Source organism: Parus major, chromosome 3 (genome assembly GCF_001522545.3).
Source record: "Parus major isolate Abel chromosome 3, Parus_major1.1, whole genome shotgun sequence".
In the NCBI taxonomy this organism is placed as follows: Eukaryota; Metazoa; Chordata; class Aves; order Passeriformes; family Paridae; genus Parus; species Parus major.
In genome coordinates, this window is record NC_031770.1 from 64,089,064 (window position 1) to 64,113,394 (window position 24,331).

At 38.9% G+C, this 24,331-nt stretch overlaps 1 protein-coding gene across 1 annotated transcript in view; it reads left to right on the plus strand.

Annotated features, from left to right (window-relative positions):
* MAN1A1 (mannosidase alpha class 1A member 1) overlaps nt 1-8,456 on the plus strand; it is a 135,332-nt gene extending 126,876 nt beyond the window's left edge. Inside the window, exons 11-12 of the mRNA XM_033512824.1 lie at nt 4,168-4,283; nt 4,950-8,456. Of these exons, the coding sequence (XP_033368715.1) occupies nt 4,168-4,283; nt 4,950-5,076 (243 nt within the window). The 3' untranslated portion in view covers nt 5,077-8,456. The remainder of the gene's footprint in view (nt 1-4,167; nt 4,284-4,949) is intronic.
* Nucleotides 8,457-24,331: the final 15,875 nt, after the last annotated feature.

Here is a 24,331-nt window from a genome sequence, read left to right on the forward strand (position 1 = left end):
TTTTTATCATATCAGAAATGGGCAAATGCTGTTCAGCATTGTGGAAAAAAGGGTATTTCAAGCCTGGTAATTAGATATCCTCCAGGAATTAAATTTAAGGCAAAAACTGATTTTCAAAAAAGTATAGTAATATTAACTATGCTTATACTTTCAAACTTCTTGCCTGAATGTTCACAATTGTTCCATACCTGCACTGAGCACTGTATTCAGCTAGGTAGATTGTAGTTATTTAGGGCATTGTATTTGCCTCCCTCAGGTGCTGGCTCTGGGGCCCTGAAACAATATGCTTCTGAGTTACTAATTCCAAAGCAATTGGGGTTTTAAAACCTCTAATTTAGAGGGCTGTTCCCTTACATTCTTCTTTGCTAACACCACCCATAGGCACACATTTTACTACTGGGATCTTCCCAGGCAGATTTTAATTGGCATATTTACAATGGCTGTTTGTGGAAATCATCCCATCAGGTTTCCGCAATGCCAACTGTTCCTGCTCCAGGAGATGTTTTCCCTGACTCATTGTTACTGCCCACACTGATAACATTGTTATAAACAATTGAAACGTTTTCCTTATTATTATTCTTTACCCATTTGGTTCCGTTTGTTTGTGTTTCTTTCAAGTTGGTACACTTGTTTAGCTTCTTCTCTCTCCCCACGTGTTCCTTGTTTAACATTCTTGTGGTTATTCTCAATCTGGCTCTAACACAGGCTGTGTGTGGGAGATGCAGCTGGTCCCATCTTCCACTGTCCTAATGTGCAGTTGGGTGTTTCACAAAAACAAATCCCACAGCTTTCCAGAAGTTATACAGTCGGTTGTAGGTTTAAAATAATTTTTCTTCCTGTTTTGTCTTGGTGTTTCTGGCCAAGCTCTACATCATACAGTATTTTTTAGTTACAGCACATATCATGCTAGCTTACTGTAACTGTTTCATAAATTCTGTTCCCTCTTGCTCCTTAATTGTTGCCCCAAAGAGCACCTGACCCTTTCTGTCCTTGGGGAAGTCCCCAAGCACTGAGACTCATTGGTTTAATTACCAGTACATGTTGCACAAAGGGGAACCTGAGATTGAAACAAGAAAAAAGAGGAAACAAACGATCAGACCATTTGGGTTGTGTCCAAATAAAGATATTCTTCAGGTGTTTCATGTCCTTTTTCAACTCATTACACTGCCAAAAAGAACCCATTAGGTTTTTTTCCCAATGCCCTTGTAGTAGAAAAGGAGGCTGTTTTAGAGTCATGACTTCTAAACTCTCTGACAAGTCCCTTAAGTCTTGCTCTAACTTTATAGACTAAAAAAATGTTATAGCCTCTACTTTTTTTTTCTTTGTGAATTTGCTTTGCTGCTTTGAGTCCAAGATAATTTTGTATGTACTTCAGCAGCTGGAGAAAATGCAGTTATGACCACCAGCAATATCCACTGTTACTGAGTCAGAAAGGTTTTATCAGCTTAGCTCATGAAAGCCTCCCTTTCTGCATTATAAATGTGGCACATATTTTAAATTTGTAGCACTTCCTTTGTTTTTCCCTTTATGATAGTTTGAGACTGTCAGCCAGTTTTCACTGTGCTTGATGTTTTCCATTACTGCATCATAACTGATCCTACCCACCCTCATTTTCTGAGAACTACTTATTTAAAAATGTGTTTGATTCTGCCCACCACTACCCCTATCACTGTGAACATCACTGTACTCTCAAACTGCAGGAGAGGGCACAAAAGCCCACACAAAAGCCCATCATTGCCAGGATGGTTGACAATTTAGAGCCTTTTTATCCTACTAATCCTGCAGGTGGATGTCCTGTTTCTTTAGTTAGGTGGAAAGTAGCTTTGAGAGATGAGATTCTTCATATTTGCATCAAGTAGATACCACCAGAAGGCAAACATGGGGCAAGTTAACCCCTTAGTTTACATCATAGCAGTGCCTCCAGGTACCTTTATGACACCTGTGAACTCAAAGAAGGCTCTAAGTACATTAGAGCATATAAATTGTAAATACAATTTGCTTTTATTTTACCTCACCCTGTTCAGAATGCAGATATTTCCTTGCATAGCAGACTTATCCTTCAAGTTCTAGTTCTGCTGTGCCTTGAAAAACATCATCTTTTTTGACATTGAAAATCCAGACACAGATGCAGCATTTTGAATTCATTGCAGGTTGAAGTAGACAAGAGGGAAGGAATACCAGCCAGAGGAAATTACTTTTTTAAGCTTAAGAATATTTGTCATTTAGTAAAATTGTTCAGGAAAATTAAAGAACCTAAAGACACATAAGAAAAGACAAATAAGCTGTTATATTTTAAAGGATCTCTTCTGGAGAAAATTCCCTTTTAAATATATGATAGGCAGCTTACTCTCTGGTGAAAATTAAGGAGAGCCTGGCATGCAAGCCAAATGTGTGCAGACAGCTACAGGGACTCCAGCAAAATCAAGGACATTTAGGATATCTACTCACAGCAAAACACAGATCTTAAAGAGTCTTTAGAGCAGGGGAAGCTGATGAATACCTCAGTAATTATGAGACTTTTAGTCCCATCTGTCTTCAGAAAATACTTATTCTGCCTGGTTTAGATATATCCTCTGCCTTTTTAGCTTGTGTGTTTTGAAATGCAGCATCTTTCCCTAAATAAAATCCACACATCCTGTACTCACTTCAGTGATATTTGTAGTAACTTCAGAAAGGGAGGAACTAGTTATCTCCTGGCTCTCTTTTAGGGGGGATAAAGCCCCAGGTATTTCTGCCTAAATGTTGTTGTCCCAATACCAGAACAGAAAACACTCTGTTTCACAGTAGTGTGATCCTGAGTGAATGCAGTCATCCACCATCCTTACTGTCATTTTTCATTGCAAGAAGTTATTTAGGGTTAAGTAGCATTTTCTGAATTTGTTTTTGAATAATGATTTAATATATCTTAAATTCTCTTTACTCATTCCTTGTACTGTATGATACCAGAGAGTTACTGTAAAAGAGAATAAGAAAAATGAACAGAGTAAGAATACTTGTGTCCCTTTCAAAACGGTAAATTATAGAGGAAAAAAATATTATTTAATATTTTTAAATATAGTACTGGTAAGGTAACCAATACTCAAATAAGGTATTGGATAGCAGTATATTTAAAGCTGTTATGGCTCATACTGCTATAGGCATATAGGTACCACCTTTCTATTGCAAACACCTAATATTAAGAAAAGCAACAAAGCTGATTAAATAGTCCCACTGTATGTATTCTACAGTTCCAGCATCTTTTTTGCCCTTTCATATATACTATTCATCTGACCATTTTTCTCTTTCAAAAACATATCTTCCTCAAAATATAGGACATTTCTGTGAGCAGAAAAGAAATTGTATTTTTAGGTGGCCCGTGTATTCCTTTTTATTGTGAAATAGGAATCAGTCATCTGTTTTACACCTCTTAACTGAATAAAGAGTTTGGAAACTAGCTAGAGAAAAACACATTGTTATTGTTACAGCTAAATTATGTTGTGTTAAGTCCTGGCTTTCTATCTACTCCTGTGTAACAGACAAAGCTTTTTCAGAGAGGTAGCAAAGAAAAATATGACTGCTGCACAAAAGAAATCCAGTCCGAGCCCAATATCAGTGGTTTCCCATTGAAAAATTAAATAATTGCAAAGTGAAGCCATACAACTTACACAGAAAATGGAGTTGCCTTTCCTTTTTTTTTTTTTTTTTTTTTTGAAGGGACTTGCAGGAGGTAAGGAAAAGACTGATCTTTAGTATGGTGTTCACTTATGTCACAATCATTTTAAGTACCAAAATATGACCAGGAAAGGTACAGGTAACACCATTTCCAAAGGCTGAGAGATTGGGAGAGAAAGGCTATTGTTACTCCTATTAAAAATAGGAAAAATAATATAAGTGAAAATCCATATGTCTTAAAATCCTTATACCCATACATCTTTCCTTCTGAAAGCTGTTTTGTGTTCACTTTTTATTCATTTATTATTTTGCTTCTCTTCCTAAATGTAAAATTAGGCAGGTGTACTTATGTCTTTTTTTAAAGAGTTTTTAATCTAGAGCTTTACCAAGTTTTCATCTCTTTATCAAAAAATTGTGGCAATTCTTTTTTGCTAGTTTTATTGTCATACAGAAAAAATGGACATATTATTCACTTTGTTGATCCCACTGATTTGGGCATTTTCTTCCCTGCTTCAGGCACTGGAAAAACACTGCAGAGTGGATGGTGGCTATTCTGGCATTAGAGATGTTTATAACAATCATGAAAGCCATGACGATGTGCAGCAAAGTTTCTTCCTTTCAGAGACACTCAAGTAAGTTAAGAAAGTTGACTTGCATTAATGTGAAGTAGTTCTATGTATCATCTTTACAGCTAAGTATTTATCATTAGTACCCTTGGCACTCACATAACAAAATCTGAGTGAAATAGCAGAGCTTTTCTTAGATGACAGGAAACCAAATTGCCTTTTTTTTTTTTCCAATCTGTCAATAAACTAAATTCCCTGACTTCTGCAAATTATCTTTACTTCTGATAAAGGTACTTTATAGTTTCTGAGACATTGAAACTCCTGTCTTTGATAGGATCTAATTATATATGCCAGCACTAATGAAACAAATTGACTAGACAGAGAATTTATTAGGCTTATATTGCATACTTTTCATTTTAAAACTTTAGAAAAAGAAGAACAAACAACTTCCATGGAAAGCTTGCAAGGCTTGTTAACAGAGAAATCCAAATGCTTTCATTATCTATCATCATCTCCTAAATTTTTAATGAGATTAAAGTTTTGTCTTGATGTCTTCAGTTCTGGGTATTTTTTTGCATTTTTTTTTCTGTGCAAGAAAAAAATCAGTCATGCCATCTAAACAGGAAGTTTAATACTCAAGTAAATTAAATATGAATTATGAATTATTATTGTGTTTTCCTGAAAATCACTTTCCTGATGTGGTCTCATTTCCTGCTTTTTTTTACTTGCCAGGTACCTGTACTTGCTCTTCTCTGAAGATGATCTTCTTCCACTTGAACACTGGGTCTTCAACACAGAGGCTCATCCTCTCCCTGTTCTCCACAAAGATGATGGGAATAAAGAAGAAAACCAGAAATAGATGGAGATTAATTTATACTTTGATTCATTCCTTACATTTCCAGGACTTGGGCACATGATTTGGTTTTAAAATCCTAAGTTAAATTTTTTAATCAAGTGTTTTGCAGTCCGTTTTCTTTAACAGTAAATTTTTATGAATGTACCAAATAAATTATGATAAAACCTCAATCCTCTAATTCAGATTGATAGATTCTTAGAAGCAAAATAGACTATCTTCCCAAATTCTGTTAGGCTGCAGTGTCATTTTGGCCAAAAAAAGCAGAAGGTCGGCATGTTACTTGTTTCAAATTTGCTTTTAATTTGACTGCAAAATTCTTCTCTCCTCTGTGAGGAGATGTATGCTTTAAGCTGTAATATTTTGCCATGTTGCAAAAAGCCATATTGAATTAAGTATAAAGAGCTTTTTCCTTTTATTTTGTTTTTGTTTTGTTTTGTTCTATGTTAGTTTGTTTTGTGTGTCATCCAGGACAAATCTTGTGACTGTGACAGCCTCTTCTTATGCGGGTCTATCATTACTTGCTAAAGTATCTGATGTATTTCATTGTCAATGAAGTCTACATAGGGGTATTTTCATCTCATGCAGACACAACTCTGAAACTGCAATATAAGTTGAAGGTAGATTAAACTAGTTTCTATGGATTTAGCACATTAGTTAGCACACCTTAGTTTTTCAGGTTTTGATTAGAATATTATAATAGAGTAAATTGTTTCCTCCCTTTTCTAAGTGGTGTTATTCTTATGTCTTTAGTCAAGCTGCTATGGAGTAAAATAAGGTAGTCTTTTCATATTAAGAACCTTCTTTGTATATTTAGTCCAGTAGCTTTCATATGGTTGGTTGGCAAAAAAAAACACTCAATGACATTTTCCTGGAAACTTAGAATTATATCAGATACAATTTGTTTTTCTGTTACTTTTGCAAAGATTTAGGTAGGTTCAGACTTGACACCAGACTTGATGGTGAATTGTCACAAAGCAATTTAATGTATCTATATGAATAAAGGTAGACGTTCAAATGCCTTGAAGAAAACCTGCCTCTTCAAAAGAAGGTAAGTCATTCAGAGAGGAAGTTATCCTGCATTGAACTAAAACTTTCTGGTAACACTGTCTTGTCTTAAGTAACAGAAATGCAATGTGCTTTAAAAATATTCTTTATAATAGAAGTCTGGCCTACTAAGAAAGGTAACAGCTTTGCCAAAAATGTTTTGCTTTGTGGCATCACCAAAGGGAAAAAGAAATGAGGCATGATTAATTCCTGTTTCTACTTGGTTTGAAGTGGTTTACATGATTTTTAAGTCTACCTGTGTTTTCATTTAGTGATGGGATGACTTCCATACATTTCAAGTAGGAAACACCTGGCTTCCCATTCTGAGAAAGAACATTATTCATTGATTGGACTGCAGTGAAACAAATCTGGTTCTGAACAGTAACGTTCTTGAATGGTATTTAGTAGATAGCTCACATGTCCAGCATTGCTAACCACAGCTGAGGGAACACATATGTTTGGGCTTTAGAGTACATTTTTTCTATATTTACAGAGGTCTGCAGTGGAAGTTCTCTTAGGTAGAAGCCAAAAACAACTAATTACACTTTTATATATAGCGGCTGGAAGCTGACCCATAGAGTTTGCCCTCAGGTCTGTAAAGAGTCTGTGAAGATTCCCCTGCTGATAGAGGAGATGGCACATGACACACAGGATGCCAAAGACTTGGTGTAGGGGGCAAGGCAAGGATCCAGGCTTGGCAGAGCTGGGCATTCCTACATAGGAGTTATTGGGGCACCTTGGTGAGCCTGGGCCACCCAGCACTGGGAGAAGGGATAGAAATGGATGTGCAGGTAAAGCCTGCTTACATAGAGACAGAACAGCTGCTCAAAACTTTGTGATCCACTTTTTTATTATTATTATTTTCTTTTTTAAAGTATGGATTCTCTCATGTCACAGCAGGCTTCTGAACCCAGTCAAGCAAGGATGAGGTCTTGACTCTGTTGAAAAGCAGAGTTCTGCTGCTTTTGATTCTCCAGAATTTGTACCATTGGAGGACTATACTTCATTGTATTTCTTTATAAATAATGTTTATAAGGGAGTTTTTTTTCACCCCCTGAACCACCATAGCTGTGGAAGAAAAACAAAATATTTCCTCTCTTTTTAACATGCAATAATAATTACTTTTTTCTTACTTATGTTTATTGGGTCACCTGCTGCTACTTCCTCCCACATGCATGTGCTGCTTTAGACCTTGTCTCAGTTAAAGAACTACAAAAGCTCAGACAGAAACAGTCTTTGAGAAGTGTTTCCTAAGCCACTTTCTACATGGTTTTCTTGACCTAGGTTTGTTTCCCCCAGCTGTCTGTAGTGATCTTGCTGGTACTTAGCAAGCTGAAGGGAAGAGTAGAGAACCAGACTTTGGTTTGGAGTTTCAAAAAGCTGCTCCAATCTCACAGCTCTGTGTGCATTGGGGCTTATGTACTTCATATAAGCATCATGGCAGTTTCCTTGTAATACAGACATTTCATATGAATTTTTCTTAGCATGGGAGTTAGGATGATTTGAAAGAGCACAAATTTGATGTGGTATTGGTATTCAGGTTGTATGTACAAACTGCACTATACTGTACTTTTTGTAAACTAATGTAAGTAGACGAGAAGATTGTACAACGTGTAGATCTGCCAACTGTAAGAAAAAAACTTTTCATAAACTTAGAATATATCAATTTTTCTTTTTTTTTTTTTAATAATTCCAAAACACCAAAGTTAGAGCAAACATTTTTAAACAGTCCATATTTACCACTGCTTGTTAGATCAGTAAGATTACATGCATTTTAATTCCCATTCACTTAACTAACTTCATGGAAGTAGCTAGTGATGGTGACTTTGTGTTCCCAGTCATTCATAAGAGCAAAAGAAATTGCTTATTGTTGGGGCTTGGGGGGGGCAGGGGGGAGAAGACAGTGACATGGAGACATTATCTTCGCATAAACACACTGCCCACACTTCTTCCATTTCTTTGTAGCATAATGATGCATTTAAATCTGCACATGTTGAGTCCCAAGAGGTAGATCCCTTTAAACGGCACCAACATTATTTCACAGGGAAAAAAAAATAATTTTTTTTGATTGTTTGTGAGATAAGTATTGCATATGTGTTGGTTATACACAGATTTTTGCAATGCCCAATGGCTCACTGTTTCTATGGTAACTTCATATATATCCATTTCTATCATGTATTTAAATTGGTTTTGATTTGTACATATTCCATTTAGTCTTTTCATCTTTATATAAACTGAAATTATGGAATACCTAATAGATCAAGATGCTTAATTTTTAAGAACTTATATTTGTAAAAATTTCTCTATTGTGAATAAAGTCTTTTAATATATCTGTTCAACTGGTTATAGTTTTTCTTGTGTGTGTTTCAGAAGTAACTACAGGAGTCTGCTGCATATTCTGGTTTAGCTGCTGTACTCACAAATTTTTGTCAGTACTCTGTGTACTTGTTAAGATGCTGTTCTTAATTAATGTCAGTATATAGAATTTCTGCCACTGAAATAAGTTTCTAGGAATTTTTGTCAATAAAATTCAGCATACCAAATGTATTTTGGTAGAAAATGAGCCTGCTAATGAAAAGAGGGAAGCTGGGAAGTGGGAGGTGGCAGGCAATAAGCACAGTGAGGGTCAGTCACTACAGTTCATGCTCTGCACAACACGAGTGGGCAAAGCTAAATGCCATTTAGGAGCAAACAGTGCAGTGGAGATGACAAGGCTGTCACAGTGCCCAGTGTTACATGACCACGTAATGAAATCCTGTCGTTAGCCCATGCTCCAGAGGAGAGGGAAAGAGTTGTCATAGGAACTGTATTTTGTTTCAGAAGGACATTAAGATTTCCAATCTAAATATTGAAATAACAGCTACACCTCCTGGATAACCTTGTTTTCTCTGTTTAGTAGAAAGCCTCCTCCCAAGATGATACTGAAATAAACCGTGGTTTTACAGAACAGTCTCAGTAGTATCAATTTCTGTCAAAAGACTTAAGCACTAGACCTGCTTAAATGATTTCTGAGAGTAGCTCTGAGATTTCTTTGCAAGTTTCAGCTACACAGTGAAGTCCTTGGGGCAGTCAGCGGGCAGTGCCCTCCTGCAGCTGGCTCCAGGACTAGACAAACTGCTACTCAACAGGGCAAACACAAACTAATGCAAACCTTCCTTCAGACCATGGTTGAGAAGAGATGTAAAACACAAGGCTGGTTAAAATTTCAACCAATTCAGTCTCCTTAAATGGAGGCTCAGTGTGGTTTGTTTTCTGCAGGGGAAAGGGGAACTAGGACTGAGTTGACAATTAGTCAAGACAAACAGGATTTTCCCCATCTGCATTGCCCTATGGCCTTGCTCTATCACAAGAGGAACTCTGCAATCGCATGGCAGCATTGCTGTGGAAACAGCCCTTCATCTGACCTGCCTTGGGATTAGTCTGTCCTAGCAGATCTCAAATGCAGAAGGAAAGAGTACACATCAAAAAGTAAGCTGCCAAACCCAGGAAATGGTCACTGAGGCTCAAGAGTTCTGCTCTGAATACTGCAAGAAGAGGTAAACCACAGGGTTTTGCTCTCTCCTGGGTTTATACATGCACAGAGTAGTGGATGGAACAAGTCCCACATCTGCAGAATCCTGCAAAAGGCCAGCAGGCTGTTAGCATTCAGTATTATTCCAAAGCCAGCACTTCGACCCTCATGTCTCAAGTATCTGCTCCTCTGTCTGCACCAGCTCTCACTCACCCTGTAAACTCACAGTAATAAACCCTCCCACTGAAGCCCCTCTAAAACTTTCACATGCTCCAAAATCTGTGCACACTTTGTGGCCAAGTTGTGCAAGGTTGTTTGCCTTTTACCATTCCCGTGCTGACATTTTATAGGACCCCTCTCATTATTAATATTTTATGCCTTCATTCCAGTTTTGTGTTGCTTTCACATCATCCATCAAACTAGCTCAGAGCTATTATTAGTGTTGAGCACCTCAAGTTAAAGAAAAAAAACAACTGGCAGTGTGGTTTTAATGTACTGTAACAATCTTGGCCAGAAAAAATACTATTGTCCACCTTTTACTTTAATCCCAAACCTGAACAGGTCACCCTAAAAAAGTGAGAGAACATGCAGACTCTATTTGTATTTTATACTAAGATATATTTACAGACCTAAGCAAACCATAAAGTAAAACTATCCACTTCTGCCATAGGATTTGATAGACTGTAATATAGTTCTCAGTATCTAATTCTCACTTCTTTCTGTTCCAAAGCAAAAAATGGGGATGCAACAGTGTCACTGCAACAGTGTCACAAGAAAGTATACAAACATTTTCCAACAGAGCATTAATTGGCTGGTCATGTTGAAACCTGCTTGGGCAATCTTCCATCTTTATATCCATGGTATCACCAAAAATGTGTTAATATGGATAAATTTCTTGCATCAATGAACATTTTAGTTTCTAAAAATAACTTCTACAGCAAGAAAACCAGCTCCATTTAAGTCAGTGTTCGTTTTAGCAAAGCCAGTTTTTCACTCAGAGGAAACAGTTCCATAGAATTTTACATGGAGACTTATGGAGTGGATACAGCTGAAGTTACACTTCAGGAAACAGCAGCAGACATGCTATGTTTCTCTTTTCTATCTTTTATTTTTTAATATCCTACAGATTATCTGTTTCTCAAATATGGTTTAGACAATAAACACCATGTATGAATTTATTCTCACTAAGCAAACTCCCCATCTTCTTATCACTCAGAGCTGCTTTTCCCAGTGAAAACAAATCAGTGGCTTCAATTCAGCTGGTGTTTGGATTCTTCAATTAAAGTGTGCATGCCTTAACTTGAATAGCTTCAACAAAATTTGAAGCTTTCTTTTTTCCATCATTCTAATTTTTTTTAATATATCACATATATCACTCTGTTTCCAACACTGGTTGCCAAATACACACAAAGCCAAATCTTCTGCTTTCATAATTTGCATACAAAATCCTGCAGCCTCTTCCCATTTCTCAGCAAAAATTTTACAGCCAGACACAGTAGTGAGTTCCCATTTTGTGGGACTCCATTAATGTTATGAAATATGCTGACGACTACTTACAAGCATGACATAAATATTATATGTTAAAATAGAAGTACACTTGTCGAATAGGAGGCCATTTTGGTATGCATTATTAATAACAACCATTTATATTCTGTAGTGCCATAAAGGTACAGCAAGTTATGTAGACACATTCTCTTCCTGAGAATTTTTACAATAGGAGATAAGGTAAATCTAAGTCACTGAGCAATTATTCAAATGTGAAAAGGGCATAGGGAGATCAGCAGTGAAAAGAGTAAGGCAAAATGGGTCACTGAAAGCATTGGGTTGAAAGGAAGATGGCAAAGAGACAATGACATAACTTATAAACAGGCTACACCAGGCAAGATGATCCATGAGAACTGTAAGGTACTTCAGAATGGAAGAGGAGAAGGAATCAGAGACAATGGGTATGAACCACTAACTGGGCAGTTCAAAAGCCTCATTTTCAGACAGGCCAAGAATTGAAAAATGGCACTTCCTTTCAAGGACTGAGGCTCACAGAGCAGAAGAAAGATGTAGTGTGCCTGTTCTACATCTGCAGGGGCACCAACTTTGGAAACCACACATTGAAATCAGTCAACTAAAATCAGTCAATTAAAAATATTTACTATAACCAGAAATATAAAAAAAAAAAAAATTAAAAACATTCCCCAAATACTACCCTGCAAGATGGCCTCTGGTCCTTTCACTACTCCAAAATTCCCCTCCCTCATCATGGTGTATCTGTGAACCTCTGTGCTTCCCCATGGCACAGGAGGCTGCTGGATGGCTGAACACCTCCCTGCCCGTGAGAAGCAGCGAATTCATTCCTTGTTTTGTTTTGCTTTGCTTGTGTGAGGAGATTTTCATTTCCCTGTTACAGTGCCTTTATCTCAACTCACAAGTTTTCTGGCTTTCACTCTTGCAGTTCTCTCCCCAGTCCTGCTGGTGGGGGAATGAGAGAGCTGCTGCCTGAGGTTAAACAACAACAACAGGAAATATGCAATTATTTGTGCATAGCTTTCCTTTCCTGGGTTATTAACTCTCTCTCCTTAGCTTCTAGACTTCATGTTCACTTGAAGCCCTCACTGGATTTTTCCTTTCACTTGGAGGTAGGAATCTAGAGGCATTCTTCAAGTAAATCACCAAGAGATGCACACATACCTTTAAGGTTTAGGAGAGATGGAGATTTATTTCCCTGAACTCACACATCCCTTCCCTGCCTACCCAGACCTCAAGCATTTATACAGTTTCCTTAATTTGAATAGGCTTTTTTTAAAATCCTGGTGGCAAATCCCAGCCCAGGCTGCAAAGCATAAGGATTAGCACTCAGGCTTGAGTTATCACTGGGGACTTCAGCAAGTCCCAGGCTGAAGCTGTTTGTAGTGTTTAGCCAAGAGCCCCAAATCGTTGTAAACAACAGTATTTGCAGTTCTGCAGCGTGATGAGCTGATTAAAAGCCCAGAAGTAGCATGTGGGGTAATCCTGACACAGCGGCATCTTCAGAGTAATTTAGGGGAATGTTATAAAGAGGCTCAAAGTATCTTTCTGTCTCCAGTTACCAGCCATAATGTGTAAATAATTCATTAAGAAAGGGCAGCCTGCACATCATCACCACTCAGAGGAAACAGAAAGCCCACAAAAATGAAAAGAGAAACATAATCATTATATTAATTACTGATAATGTAAGGTTTAGCAGCTCCATTTCATATTATAATAGCCCAGCTTCAAAAAAACTGATGTAAACACTTCTTAGGAAACAAAACACCAGCAGAAATGAGCCAGTCTCCTTGCTTAGCTTTCTTAAGAGCCTAAAAATGCTGAAAGTGACCAGGTTAGGCAAAAATCGACATTTTGTGGGGTCCATTGGTGTTCATTGACACCAATAAACAAACATTACCCACATTACAGAACCGATGCATTTTTGCTAGTCCCATGGATTTTTATAAAACACCTACTTGAACTTCTAAAAGCCAGAGGCCATCTCGGAGCCAATCCAGCCAATCCAGAACTCTTCTCTTGCCCCACCTTCAAAGATAAAACACACACCATCCCTGCTGTCCTCCACAGTGGCAGAAAAAGGTTTCAAGGTTCTCCAAAGTTGGCAATGCAACATCTTTACCTGTTTTCATGCCTTTTCTTTTTTTCTTTTCACACCCACCTCATCCTTGCCCAAGTCTATCATTTCAGGCAATCTCTAAACCTTGAGAAGGAGGAGCTGTTCAGCCCACACCACAGAGCAAAGCCCTGACTATCCTTTAACTTGGGGATTTTCACAACATTTTCACTAGTAATAGTCCTGGAAGGAGGCTCCCAGGCACCATTCATTTGTGTCTCCAGTCCAGCTTATTTGTCCAACAAGGTAGGTACCTTAGAAAATTATGTACTTCATCTGATTCTCATAATGCTTACTCCCACGGGCCCTAATCTTTTTATCTTATTATTTTGTAACTTTTAAACCAAAGGATATTTGCTTTTCTTTGAAGATTACTTTCCACTCTGTCCCCAGGAAAGATGTAAAGACTGAAATACTCTTGGAGCAATATATCAGCTACAGGAGAAGGGGAGGAGGAAATGCTCTTATTCAAACATGGCAATAGAGCAGCACCACACCAGAGTCCTATTTTCTGGTGCCTCACTTGGGGAGAACAAATCCCTCTACAAACTAGCCAAGAATTAGATCTGTATTTACAGGAGGCAGCATGTACACCACACACACTAAATGACTCACCCGAGGTTACAGAGCCAGGCAGTCAAACCCTTCAGCACAGCTGCCAATTCTCAACTCCACTCAGCTTTCCAGCCACTAAACAATAATCTTTTTCCCATCCCATGTAAGACATGAGCCAATTTTACTTTTATGAGACTAAATTACCTCTATTCATCTCCTGTCACGGTAAATGAGTTACTGGTGAACTCTCTCATTTCTCAAAATTTTATTCCCAAATGTCTTTATAATTCTGCTTACCTGTACGTGAAGAGATACACTCTGTTTATACAAGCATAAATCAGGTATGATTTACTTTGCATTAAGTTTCTGCTTCTTTTACTGCCAGAGAAGAGACAAGTGTAAGTAGTAAAAGCAAGAATTTTTTTTAAAAAAAAAATTAGAAGTGGAGAGACTATGGATAATATGCCTTAAATGGGGAAAAGTTTCAGGAGTTAGACTGCACCATGAAGCAACAAGTACAGCACACATCCCTCAACATGTGGGAGCTGATTTAGTATGAATCCTGCATCCTTTCCTTGCATTCCTTGTGAGGGAAACAGGAAAAGGTACACACCATTCAGATCTCTCCACGAGCAGTTGGGCACAACAAGGAGTCTGCAACACAAGAGTACAAGAATAACCATAAGTAAATTGGTGCAAAGATATACTCAAAAGAATACCAGGGGATACCAGTCTTCATCTTCATCTACACACAATGAGACAGGGCAGCAGGTAATTTAAAAATGGTCATGGCCTGACAACACTCCTGGAAAAACATTAGATTTCTAACCATAATCCATTTATAAATGACAATTTAGTCTGGCCATGTTGGTTTGTACCCCTACAAGGGCTTTCTAACCTCTCACGTTGATTTCAGACAATTTTTTTTTACCAGAGATAAAGTACTCCAGTTCCACTAACAATTGCACACCATAAAAATACAACATTAAGAAAAGGGGGAGGGCATTTATGACAGTTTTTGATCCCATTAAATGTGGTGGTGGTGGTAAATCAGCTGGGAATGTGGAGCTGCTCATTTTAGGACAAACAGGAACCACACAATCAGACATCAGTAACTCAGGGCAGCACTGCTGGCTGCTCTCAGCAAGAGGGACATCAGGGAGGGCTGGGGAGGCAGCTGCACCCCAGCAGCAGCTGCAATATTTTGGAGGCAGCAGAGAGGGAATTTAGCAGGTTGTGTTATGCAAGGTCAGGTCTGTGAGGAAGAACCTTTGAGCCTCAAGCTTTAGGCCAAAGAGAACAAGTAGCTCCTTAGCATCTATACCTGCAACCAAGTTACTTTTCCCTTGCAGGAGTGCCCAAAATGTGCCTGGTCCTTCTCCTAGCCTGAGGAGACTCCCTCAGTCTTTTCTTTTTTGTTTCCCCAGTCTTGTGACCTTTTTCAGGCTGTTTTTTGCCTTCTTTGATAACTTGTAAGCTACAGTCACATCAGCATTTCAGTAGCCAAAAGTTTAAAAAAAAAATCCTTGTATGAACCCTATAAAGAAGATGAACACTTAACATTTTTTTCTCCTTGGCTAAACAAGGCCCTGGGAGTTTTTTGGCTTTTTTTGAGTTTTATTTAAGGGCAGGTAAGAGAGGAAGAAAAGGATATTTTACTAAAAAGTAAGCCTACTACAGTTCAATGGATTTAGAATTCCCAAGTTTTCTATTAAAACCTGGATCAAAGTAACAAAGAATGCCAGTTGGAAAGCCTGCATTCATCTGAAAAGAGAGACTAATAAGTCCAGTGCTTTCCAAACCCATCACATTCAGCAGCCCCACAAGGGATGGAGAGGAACAGCACAGCCAGCTGGTCTGTCAAGTGGCTTTTATTTCCCTGTGCGAGAGAGCAGGAAAGGTGTTGAGCAGCCAGATGATGAAAAGATGGGGGGAGGAGGGCAGAACATCAGAGGAAACAAATTCCTAAGAATAATTTAATTTAGAACATAAAATTAATCCAACAAAATAGAGGAACAGATGCGAAGGGATTTGAAACTCCTTCTTGGATCATATCCCCTTAACTTTACTATACTCACAATCTGAATGTGATCTTATTTATTCATAATATTGAAACCATATTAATTAAGCAATAAAATACTCCAGACAGCTTGTTGTTAGGATTATTTACATACTGTGTGTGTGTTAAAGGGGGAGGAGGAGAAATTAGTGTCCCCATCCTGAGAGGTGACTAAACACTAGAGGAAACAATTCCAGGCTTTTTATAGCATGAAGGATTCCTCGTTGCTGTTGGAGCACTTGCCACAGCCAGTTTTTCAAAGGACTCTGCTAATTAAGATATGTACTCATACAAGCAAATATTTGGCTGTCTCAGTGCTGCTGTTATCTCCCCTGTGAAGCTGAGAAAACCAAGGCAAAGAGAACAATAAGGAGATCTGAAATATTTCCCCTCTCTGACCCTGCTAAGGAGACTAAACCAGGCATATGCACTAACCACAAGGTGATTAGTACAGCAAGGACAAATAGATACAGATCTAGATGAGCCTTCTGGGGACATGTTGCCTTCCCAAGCAGAAGATGTGCCACTCTTCACGCTGCCGTATAACCGATGTGCGACCTTGGGCAGCAAATGGCAGAACCTGAGGGCATTGGGTTTGCCTCCAAGGTAGCACAATAGAGTCACATCACTGACTTCCTCAGCTGGCCAGGCCTGCCTGTTATTACAGAGCTGTGGTGTGCAGGAGACAGATGAATTTTGTCTATACAAACAAACTTGACAAACAGAAATTAAGAGCAGGAAAGAGAGGAGGCTGTTCATCAACAGGTACTTGGCTGAATACTTGGGGCAACAGAGCCAATATGAAAGTCATTTTCTTTTCCCACACAAAAAGAGCCCTCTTTACAACACTTTCACTGCCTTCAAGTTTAGCAGAGATGGTACCACAATCTCTTCCAGAATGAAAGAAATAACCTCTGCTTCTGTTGAAGCTGGATTCACATTTAAGGGACACTGCAGATCTCCCAAGTGCTTAACAAACACAGGTCAGGCCCTCATGCCTGTGTAATTTACTGAGACAATTGCACCTGTGCTCCAGATGCCTTCACTACTTCCTAATTATTTTCCTTTGGAGAAGGATGAACCATTACCACCTGAGTTTTTCTTCATAGTTTTAGGCTTCTTAATCCTATGTACCAAGCAGTCCCTGCAGAGCAGTGAGCAGCTGATGCCTAAGTACATCTGAGAGAGGAAGCTGGAACCTAAAGTCTCTCATGGCCTGAGCTCAGTGTCCATGAGCAGCAGTAGCAGAATGATGTTTGAGAGGGCAGGAGATAGATAAAAGCAATTTGTATGAGGAAGACTCCATCATGGTGGGAGCCCTACACGTATATTATAGTAGTTAAGAGCCTAGACTTCATTGCTGCTGTTGACAAACTGTTATTTTTTCTGTTGTGAAGTATATACACATCTTCTCTCTTGCAAGAGAATACTATTTTATCGATTTCCCTTCAGAGACTACTTGGAGGAAGGAAACTTCATTGGTAAGAAAAAAAAATTTTCAGCCAGCAGGGCAACAATATGGTAGGGTACAGTAGTTATTCTGTCTAACCTTGGATACGGCTGCTCAAAAGGATCTTCCTACCCTGAATCACTTTCAAGGATGTTGTTTTTCTCCCACAGCCAAAATACTTATATTGAAAACTGTATTCTACCTTGCCCTCAAATAAACATCTTGTCTATATGTACAGTCACAGGGAAAATATATAGGCTATATATTCCAGGCTATAAAAAACCTGGAATTGTTTCCTCTGGCATTTAGTCACCTCTCAGGATGGAGCCACTAATTCCTCCTCCTCCGCCTTTAACACACACAATATGTAAATAATCCTAACAACAAGCTGTCTGGAGTATTTTATTGCTTAATTACTATGGTTTCAATATTATGAAGGTAGTCAGAATGATGTACTGAAACCCAGAAAGCCTATGTTCAGTCAGTCACAAAAAGAGATGACACTGAGGAATTAGTAGAAGAGTTTCTATCAGAGAAGATTACTGATCTAACCCATTTACCTGGGAGGCCCACGTCTGAAATGCTATTTTAAATTGTGTCATTACACAGTAAGGAATTAAAATTATTCATCGTGTCTAACTTAACCTCATTACAGCTTCCACTGGGAATAATTATTTCAAAACATTTCTTGCTCTTCAGAACCTAAGGGCACAATTATTGAGTCTTCCTGAACTTGGCTCAAATGACTTCTCTAAATTCTAGGGAGCTGCTCTGGCTCCCAGCACAAAGTGAACCTGCCTACGAACTAATCTTATTTGCAGCAAAGAAACACAGACAGCTGTTTGATACATTCACCTACCTGCCTGGCCTCCACCATCACATCACAGCCTGTGGCTGTGTCACTCACCTCCCTTTCCACCCCAAGAATGCATTTCCCCAGGTGGAGGATCCCACCTTTCAAGCCAGGACAGTTACTGCTACCAAACATCTACAAAGCAAACCTGCCCAAAATCAGGGGCCTTCCTACCTTGTTTGACCCTCCCCTTCAGAAATGGAAGGGCAATTAAATGTGTGTCAACATTTACAATTTATAACTTATGTATGTTCTGGAGAAACCCCTCACAGACCCCTCACCCAGCTCCTGGCAGAAAAAGCTTTTCTAAAACAATGGCTCACAGGGATGACAACATGGACAAATACTTTATTTGCAGAAAATGAGCCAGTGCAAATATTTCCTTCAGTACTTTGTCTAATTTGTGAGGATCAGAGTGTACTTATTAAGAAATGTGAGGTCAGCAAAAAAACTGCACAAGGTTCAGGCAAAAATGTTAGCACAGCTGCATGAGGGTATCAAATTGCTGTTTAAAGGTGTAACTAGAAATTATCTCTCAGTAATATTTCAGATTCTTTTCACAAAGATAAAGTTCCAACAAAAATATGTGCTGTGACTTCTATCAATCAGGTCTTGACTTGTCTAATACCATTATCTCTTTTCTATATAAATTAGACTGTTCAGATCTGACCTTTGTCCTTTCAAGGTTTTTTTATTTCTTTTTAAATAGATCAAGAGAGCCAACATCCAAAAAGAGTTGAGGTGGAAGATGTTCTCCTCTGGTGTTTTAAATTCAGATGTTCTCTCTGTTGAAAAAAGCACATTATATCTTCAGCTCAGGAATATTCTTTTACATTGTTCTAATCTAAAATTATGACCATCACAAAACAGGTATAAACATTGGTTCTGTTTTCCAGTAAGCTACTTAAGATTTCTGGAGACAATTCAGAATTGAAATAGCCTCTCCTGAAATTAGCAGACATAAAATTATTTCATCTCCACAAATAAACAGATTGTGATGCATTTCCTGATTAGCCAGAAGAGCCCAGCAAGACAAGACTGAGTAAACCAACAGATGTAAAAACAAGACATAATATCTCATCTAAGTGAAATGTTGACGTACTAAACAAAATGAATGAGGACAAAGGCATTTGTAAAAGTGTCCCAGTGTTTGTCTGTATGTTTCTTCATTTTCAAAGCTCTTACTACAGCACAAGTCATAAATAAATTATATTTTGCTTTCATAGTGTTCCAGTAACCATCACTTGGTAGTTAGGTTTGCAATGCTACAACATTAATGTATTACACAGGTCCAAACCACTTAAATTCATAATATAAATAAGCACAATATAAGCACTAAAAACAATATAATCACACCACGAATCTCCAACAATACTAAACTTTTGTGTTTGAGCTTTGACCGGTATGCCCCAGAAGCTTTGGTCTGCTGTTTGAAAATTGACCTCTCATTCCAAACATGTGAAACAAAGACTATTCCTGTTAATGAAGGAAATGGGCAAGGTTTCCTTTCAATGCTCTGCTAACTTCTTTTAAGAAAAGATAATTTTTGACACTCATTCATGAAACCTTTTATTAGTACGAAGAACTCTGAATGATCTTTCAGTAATCCTATTTGTTGTTTTCATCAAAGAACAAAGAGGGTTCAAAAATAATGTTTTCAACATATGAAAGAAAATATTATATATTAACATATAAGAATTATATTCTTATAGCATGGTATATATTTATATCAATAGGCCAGCATCTTCATTGCACTTATCTGGGAAGGTGAGAGAAGAATGAAGCTTGTACCAGTTTTTCAGTGAGGTACATAGATCTTGGTTTAGGAGGCTTAGCGGCTGGTGGGTTTGGGGTTGTTTTAGCCCTGCACTCAGCACTGTGAAATTCCAACCTGGTCCAGCAGCACATTAAACACTTTGTTATCTCAGCTTTCCCAATGAGACAAAATGCAAAATGAACCATTTTAAGGCTCTTGGCAGCATGCCTCCTTCTAAAAACCTGGTTTATTCCTCACTGCTATGATTTTTACTCTGCCCCCAAGCTAGACCTGGTTATATCCTCAGTACCAGCATTTCTTGCTTATCTGCCTTACACTAAGAAATGGCCTGTTAGTTGCTGTCAGGACAATCAGCAAGAGCATCAGTTAGAGCATTTAATAAGTTAAAGATCAGTGGGTGATTTCTGAGGCAAGGTTTTCCCTGCACACGTATCCTATACACACAACTCATGGCTCTAAAATTCACCGCATAATCTTAAATCAAACAGCTTAAAACACACTAAGAACACTAAGCAAACAAAAGTTACTTTTTCCCTGTTGTGAAGCAAAACAAAAAAAATATTTACATTTAATTAGAAACAATTGTGTGTGAAATGTTTTACACCCACTCTGTGCTGGCACAGCCTCTACAGTGTGTGTGGGTGAGCTCTGACAGGGCTGTGCTGCCACCCTCTGTCCTCAGCCCTCAGCAGTTAATATTGGGGTGATCTTAGCTTCTCTTCAACCTGGCAGTCTGGGAAGGTTGAAATGAACTTTGTACAAGTAGCTGATGAGCTATCAGAGAATGAGGGATCTTATTTCCCTTCTCAAACATATTAAGGCCTGCTGAGCATCCTATGCTATCTGTAACACCATGGCTACAGGACCATTTGGAGGCCTGTGGTAAAAATCCTAGCTCAGAGGAAGAGCCTTGATGAAGCAGCTTATGAGTACCTGCAGCTGCACTCAGCATGTCAAAAAAGGAGTAAAACCTTTAGGTTTTGACCCCACACTCATAAGAACCAACCAAATTCTGCTCTTGTGGTATTGTTTAGGTCCTTAAGGTCACAAGGTCTGTTTTCATTAGTCCACGTATATTCCATGATAGCCTTTAGAAACAAATAAACTTAGGCATCATTACATCTGTATGTTTTCTGGATTTCAGGGTGTGCTTATTCAGTATAACTCATGTTTGAAACAACTGGAGAAAGGCATTTTCCCTTGCATGCCCCAAAATGTCCCAAAGGACCACTGCTCTTCAAGGCTTGTCACTGAAAAGGGAGGCTCAGGATCACACTGACAGGCAGACTGGCCCTGGGTATTTTCTATGAAATTGAGTGATAGGCTATTTTTTCCACAGGATCCTCTCCCAGACTGGACTTTTTGAAGGATTTCAAGTGCACATTTGTGACTTTGTGAGGGAGGGTGAAGCTCTTAATTCAGACAGAGATTTGAAAAACAACACAGACCCTTAGCCATAAAGGAATGGAGCAATATCTTAATCAAGACAAATGGCAAAGCAACTTCCACCTTCCTGCCTAGGGTGCCTGGCTCCAACCCTTCAACTCAATGCCAAATGACTTCTAGCTCTACGTTTAAGCAAGAAATCAAGAGCCTTGACAAGAACGACCAGATTAATAAACTCTGAGTGGTAACTAGGTCAAATACCTAGACATTCTAGACTATCTATATAACAGCAAGGGAAGGAGTCCTGTGGCTGGTGACATGGGAGATCTGAGCAGAATATAAACAGCCCAACAGCATCCTCAGTCTGTTAAACTTACTTTTCCATAAGAATTGCCAATGCCTCTTTTGAGGGATTCTGTCTGGTCTGAAAGGACTGCATAAAGCAGATGATTAATCTGAAAAGCAGGATAAATGCCAATAAAACTTTGTCTTTTGTGTTTTTTTTCCCAGGGGAAGGGGAAAATACAGACTGTAACCTACAACAATAAGCTGGAGTCCAGAGAAAGCAGACTGCTTCTTAAAAGTTTGTCAAGCATTAGCAATGTTCTATCATACAGCAGCAATCTTACATGGGGATGATTTTACATAGCGTTAGTGGTTTCCCAATGCTTTGTAAAGCCCAACTTTAGGCACATGAAGCACTGAGGCAGAGCTTTGCAAACTACAGGAAAGACCTTCAGGGTGGGACAAAGTCATTCCAGGGTATGCAGTTATTTCTAGATGACTTTTCAGTATCCTGTTTGCCCTTCAGTGTTTTGCTGTTTCTGCTCATTTTTGGATTGTCTTCCCCACATCGCTGTTATGCCTTGCAACGTTTGGAAGTTCTAAGTGCCCTTTTGCACTCATTAGGCTCTCAGCAAAAAGTGGCTGTAAGTGTAAAAATAAGTCATGGTGTCAAAGTGTCTGGCAAGAAAAGAAAGCAGAAATTGTGGAAGGAATTCAAGGAAAACACAGGGGAGTGTGTCAGCCTCTCCTTCCTGGGCAGGGGAGAGTTCATAAATCAGTCAGGGGTCACTGCAGAGCTGCTAAAGCCATCCTCCCATTAGTGAGCTGCTGAGCTCTGTTTGGGTGGGAAGTGGAAGGGAAGGACAGAAAAGCTGACATTCCTCTTTCACAGCAACAGCTCCCAGTCATGCCAAACAGAATGACAAAGCCTGTCATCTTATAGTTAGGAAGGTCACCTTTTTGGGTGCTTGTGGCTTTATCACAAGCTGTGAGGGCTGTACCAAGCAGTGGACACTTGAGTGCACACATACACACACCCACACACCCAGGTAAAGGTGAGCTCTAAAGCCATTGTAGCTGTGCATGGACGTGTGAGGCTAAAGGCACATTGTAAAAACTGTAATAGGTGTGACTCCACTTGGAGACCTTAAAATCACAGCCCTTAGAAAGCCCTGGGAGATATGAGTAATGCATGTGTTCACTTGCATCCTCCCTAGTACATAAAATTTTCTGCAGAAGGGAATCAACAATTTCACTTACACCAATGACAGCCTCTCTCCTAGAGAAAAAAAATAGCTTTGTATAAAAATATCCTGTGTTCATTGGCCCTAAGAAAGAAGCAAACATTACTTTTCTCCCCCTGTTGCTCAAGAGAAACTTCAAAATAGCTCTTAGAAGACAGAACTCTCCTGGCCCTCTGACACAGAACAGCTCCTTCAGTTTTTCTCCTTGCAAATACAATGGTTTTCCAAATCAAACCACAAAGTGCACCATCAGCACAAAGTCAGTGTCTTGACTTTATACTCCTTCTCCTCTGGCTTTCAATACAAACATGAGGCTCCACTGGTCTTATCTGCAATGACTACCTCAATACCATTTTTCTATCATACTTATTATCTAATTCTTTCCAGTTCAGCTTTCATCATCCTCAACACCAAAATCCCTCCTGAAATTCCAGGTGGCATCTTCCTTATTGAAGTTTGTATTGGTCTGGTTTAACTTATTTTACCTTGTCTCAATTTGTTTGTTCAACTACATCCTTATTCATAAATGTGCCCAGACTTGGTATGACAGTGGAGTATTCCCTGTGGGTCAAAAATCTGTTCTCAATTTTCTATCTTCCATGAACATATTGAAAATAGAAAACAGAATTTCACACATCCATGTAAAATTATTTCTACTTTGAGCTTCTACAACATCTGTAACAATGAGGCCTCCATCTTCACTGTGTGAAAGACTGCTGTCTCTTCTGCTCTAAAGCTGCTGTCTGAGTTTTATGGTGTGTCTCTTACTCTTGATGAGGGGCACAAAAAGGCACGAGTACCAGCTCACTACAGGAGATATGTGTGCAACCCACGGATGCTGAAATAAAAAGGACATTGCTCTTTCCTACCAACTTTGGCATGAGAGCTCTTTCATCACCATTATTTAAAAGGCCAACCAAGCACCCCAATTGCTCAAATATAGTAAAGTGAGTGTCTCCCTCCCTACCAATCTGCCATCCCATAGTTTGCCATTGTTAGGAGGCAATTTGTCAGTGGCTGTAGCTTCTAAGGCTGGACTTAAATTTTCTTCCAGCAGTCAGAGCAGGCAGGGAAGGTGAAAGGCTGACAGCCTCCTGTTAGTACTAAGGCACTGTCTAATGCTCCTGCTATCAGAGGTAATTTTACAGAGAAGCCTAGAGATAATTTTTCAATTTGCTCTCTAGTAAATCAATTGCAGCTCAGTAATCAAGACAATGGCTGTAAAATGCAATGTGTGCAGTGTGTTCGTGGAGTGAAGCTTTCACGCCACAAATCTGAATCAGAGCAGAGTAATAGTATTTTCCATTAAGCCCATGGAAACCCCAGAAGGGCCCCTGAATGTGAATGGGTAGAAGCAAATTACTACGCCGATACTCTTGGCTTCTGATGAAACTCACAGTGAAATTGGTGTAAACAGGCTTCAGTAATAGAGTGAGATATGTAAAGGCATGGTTGAGATG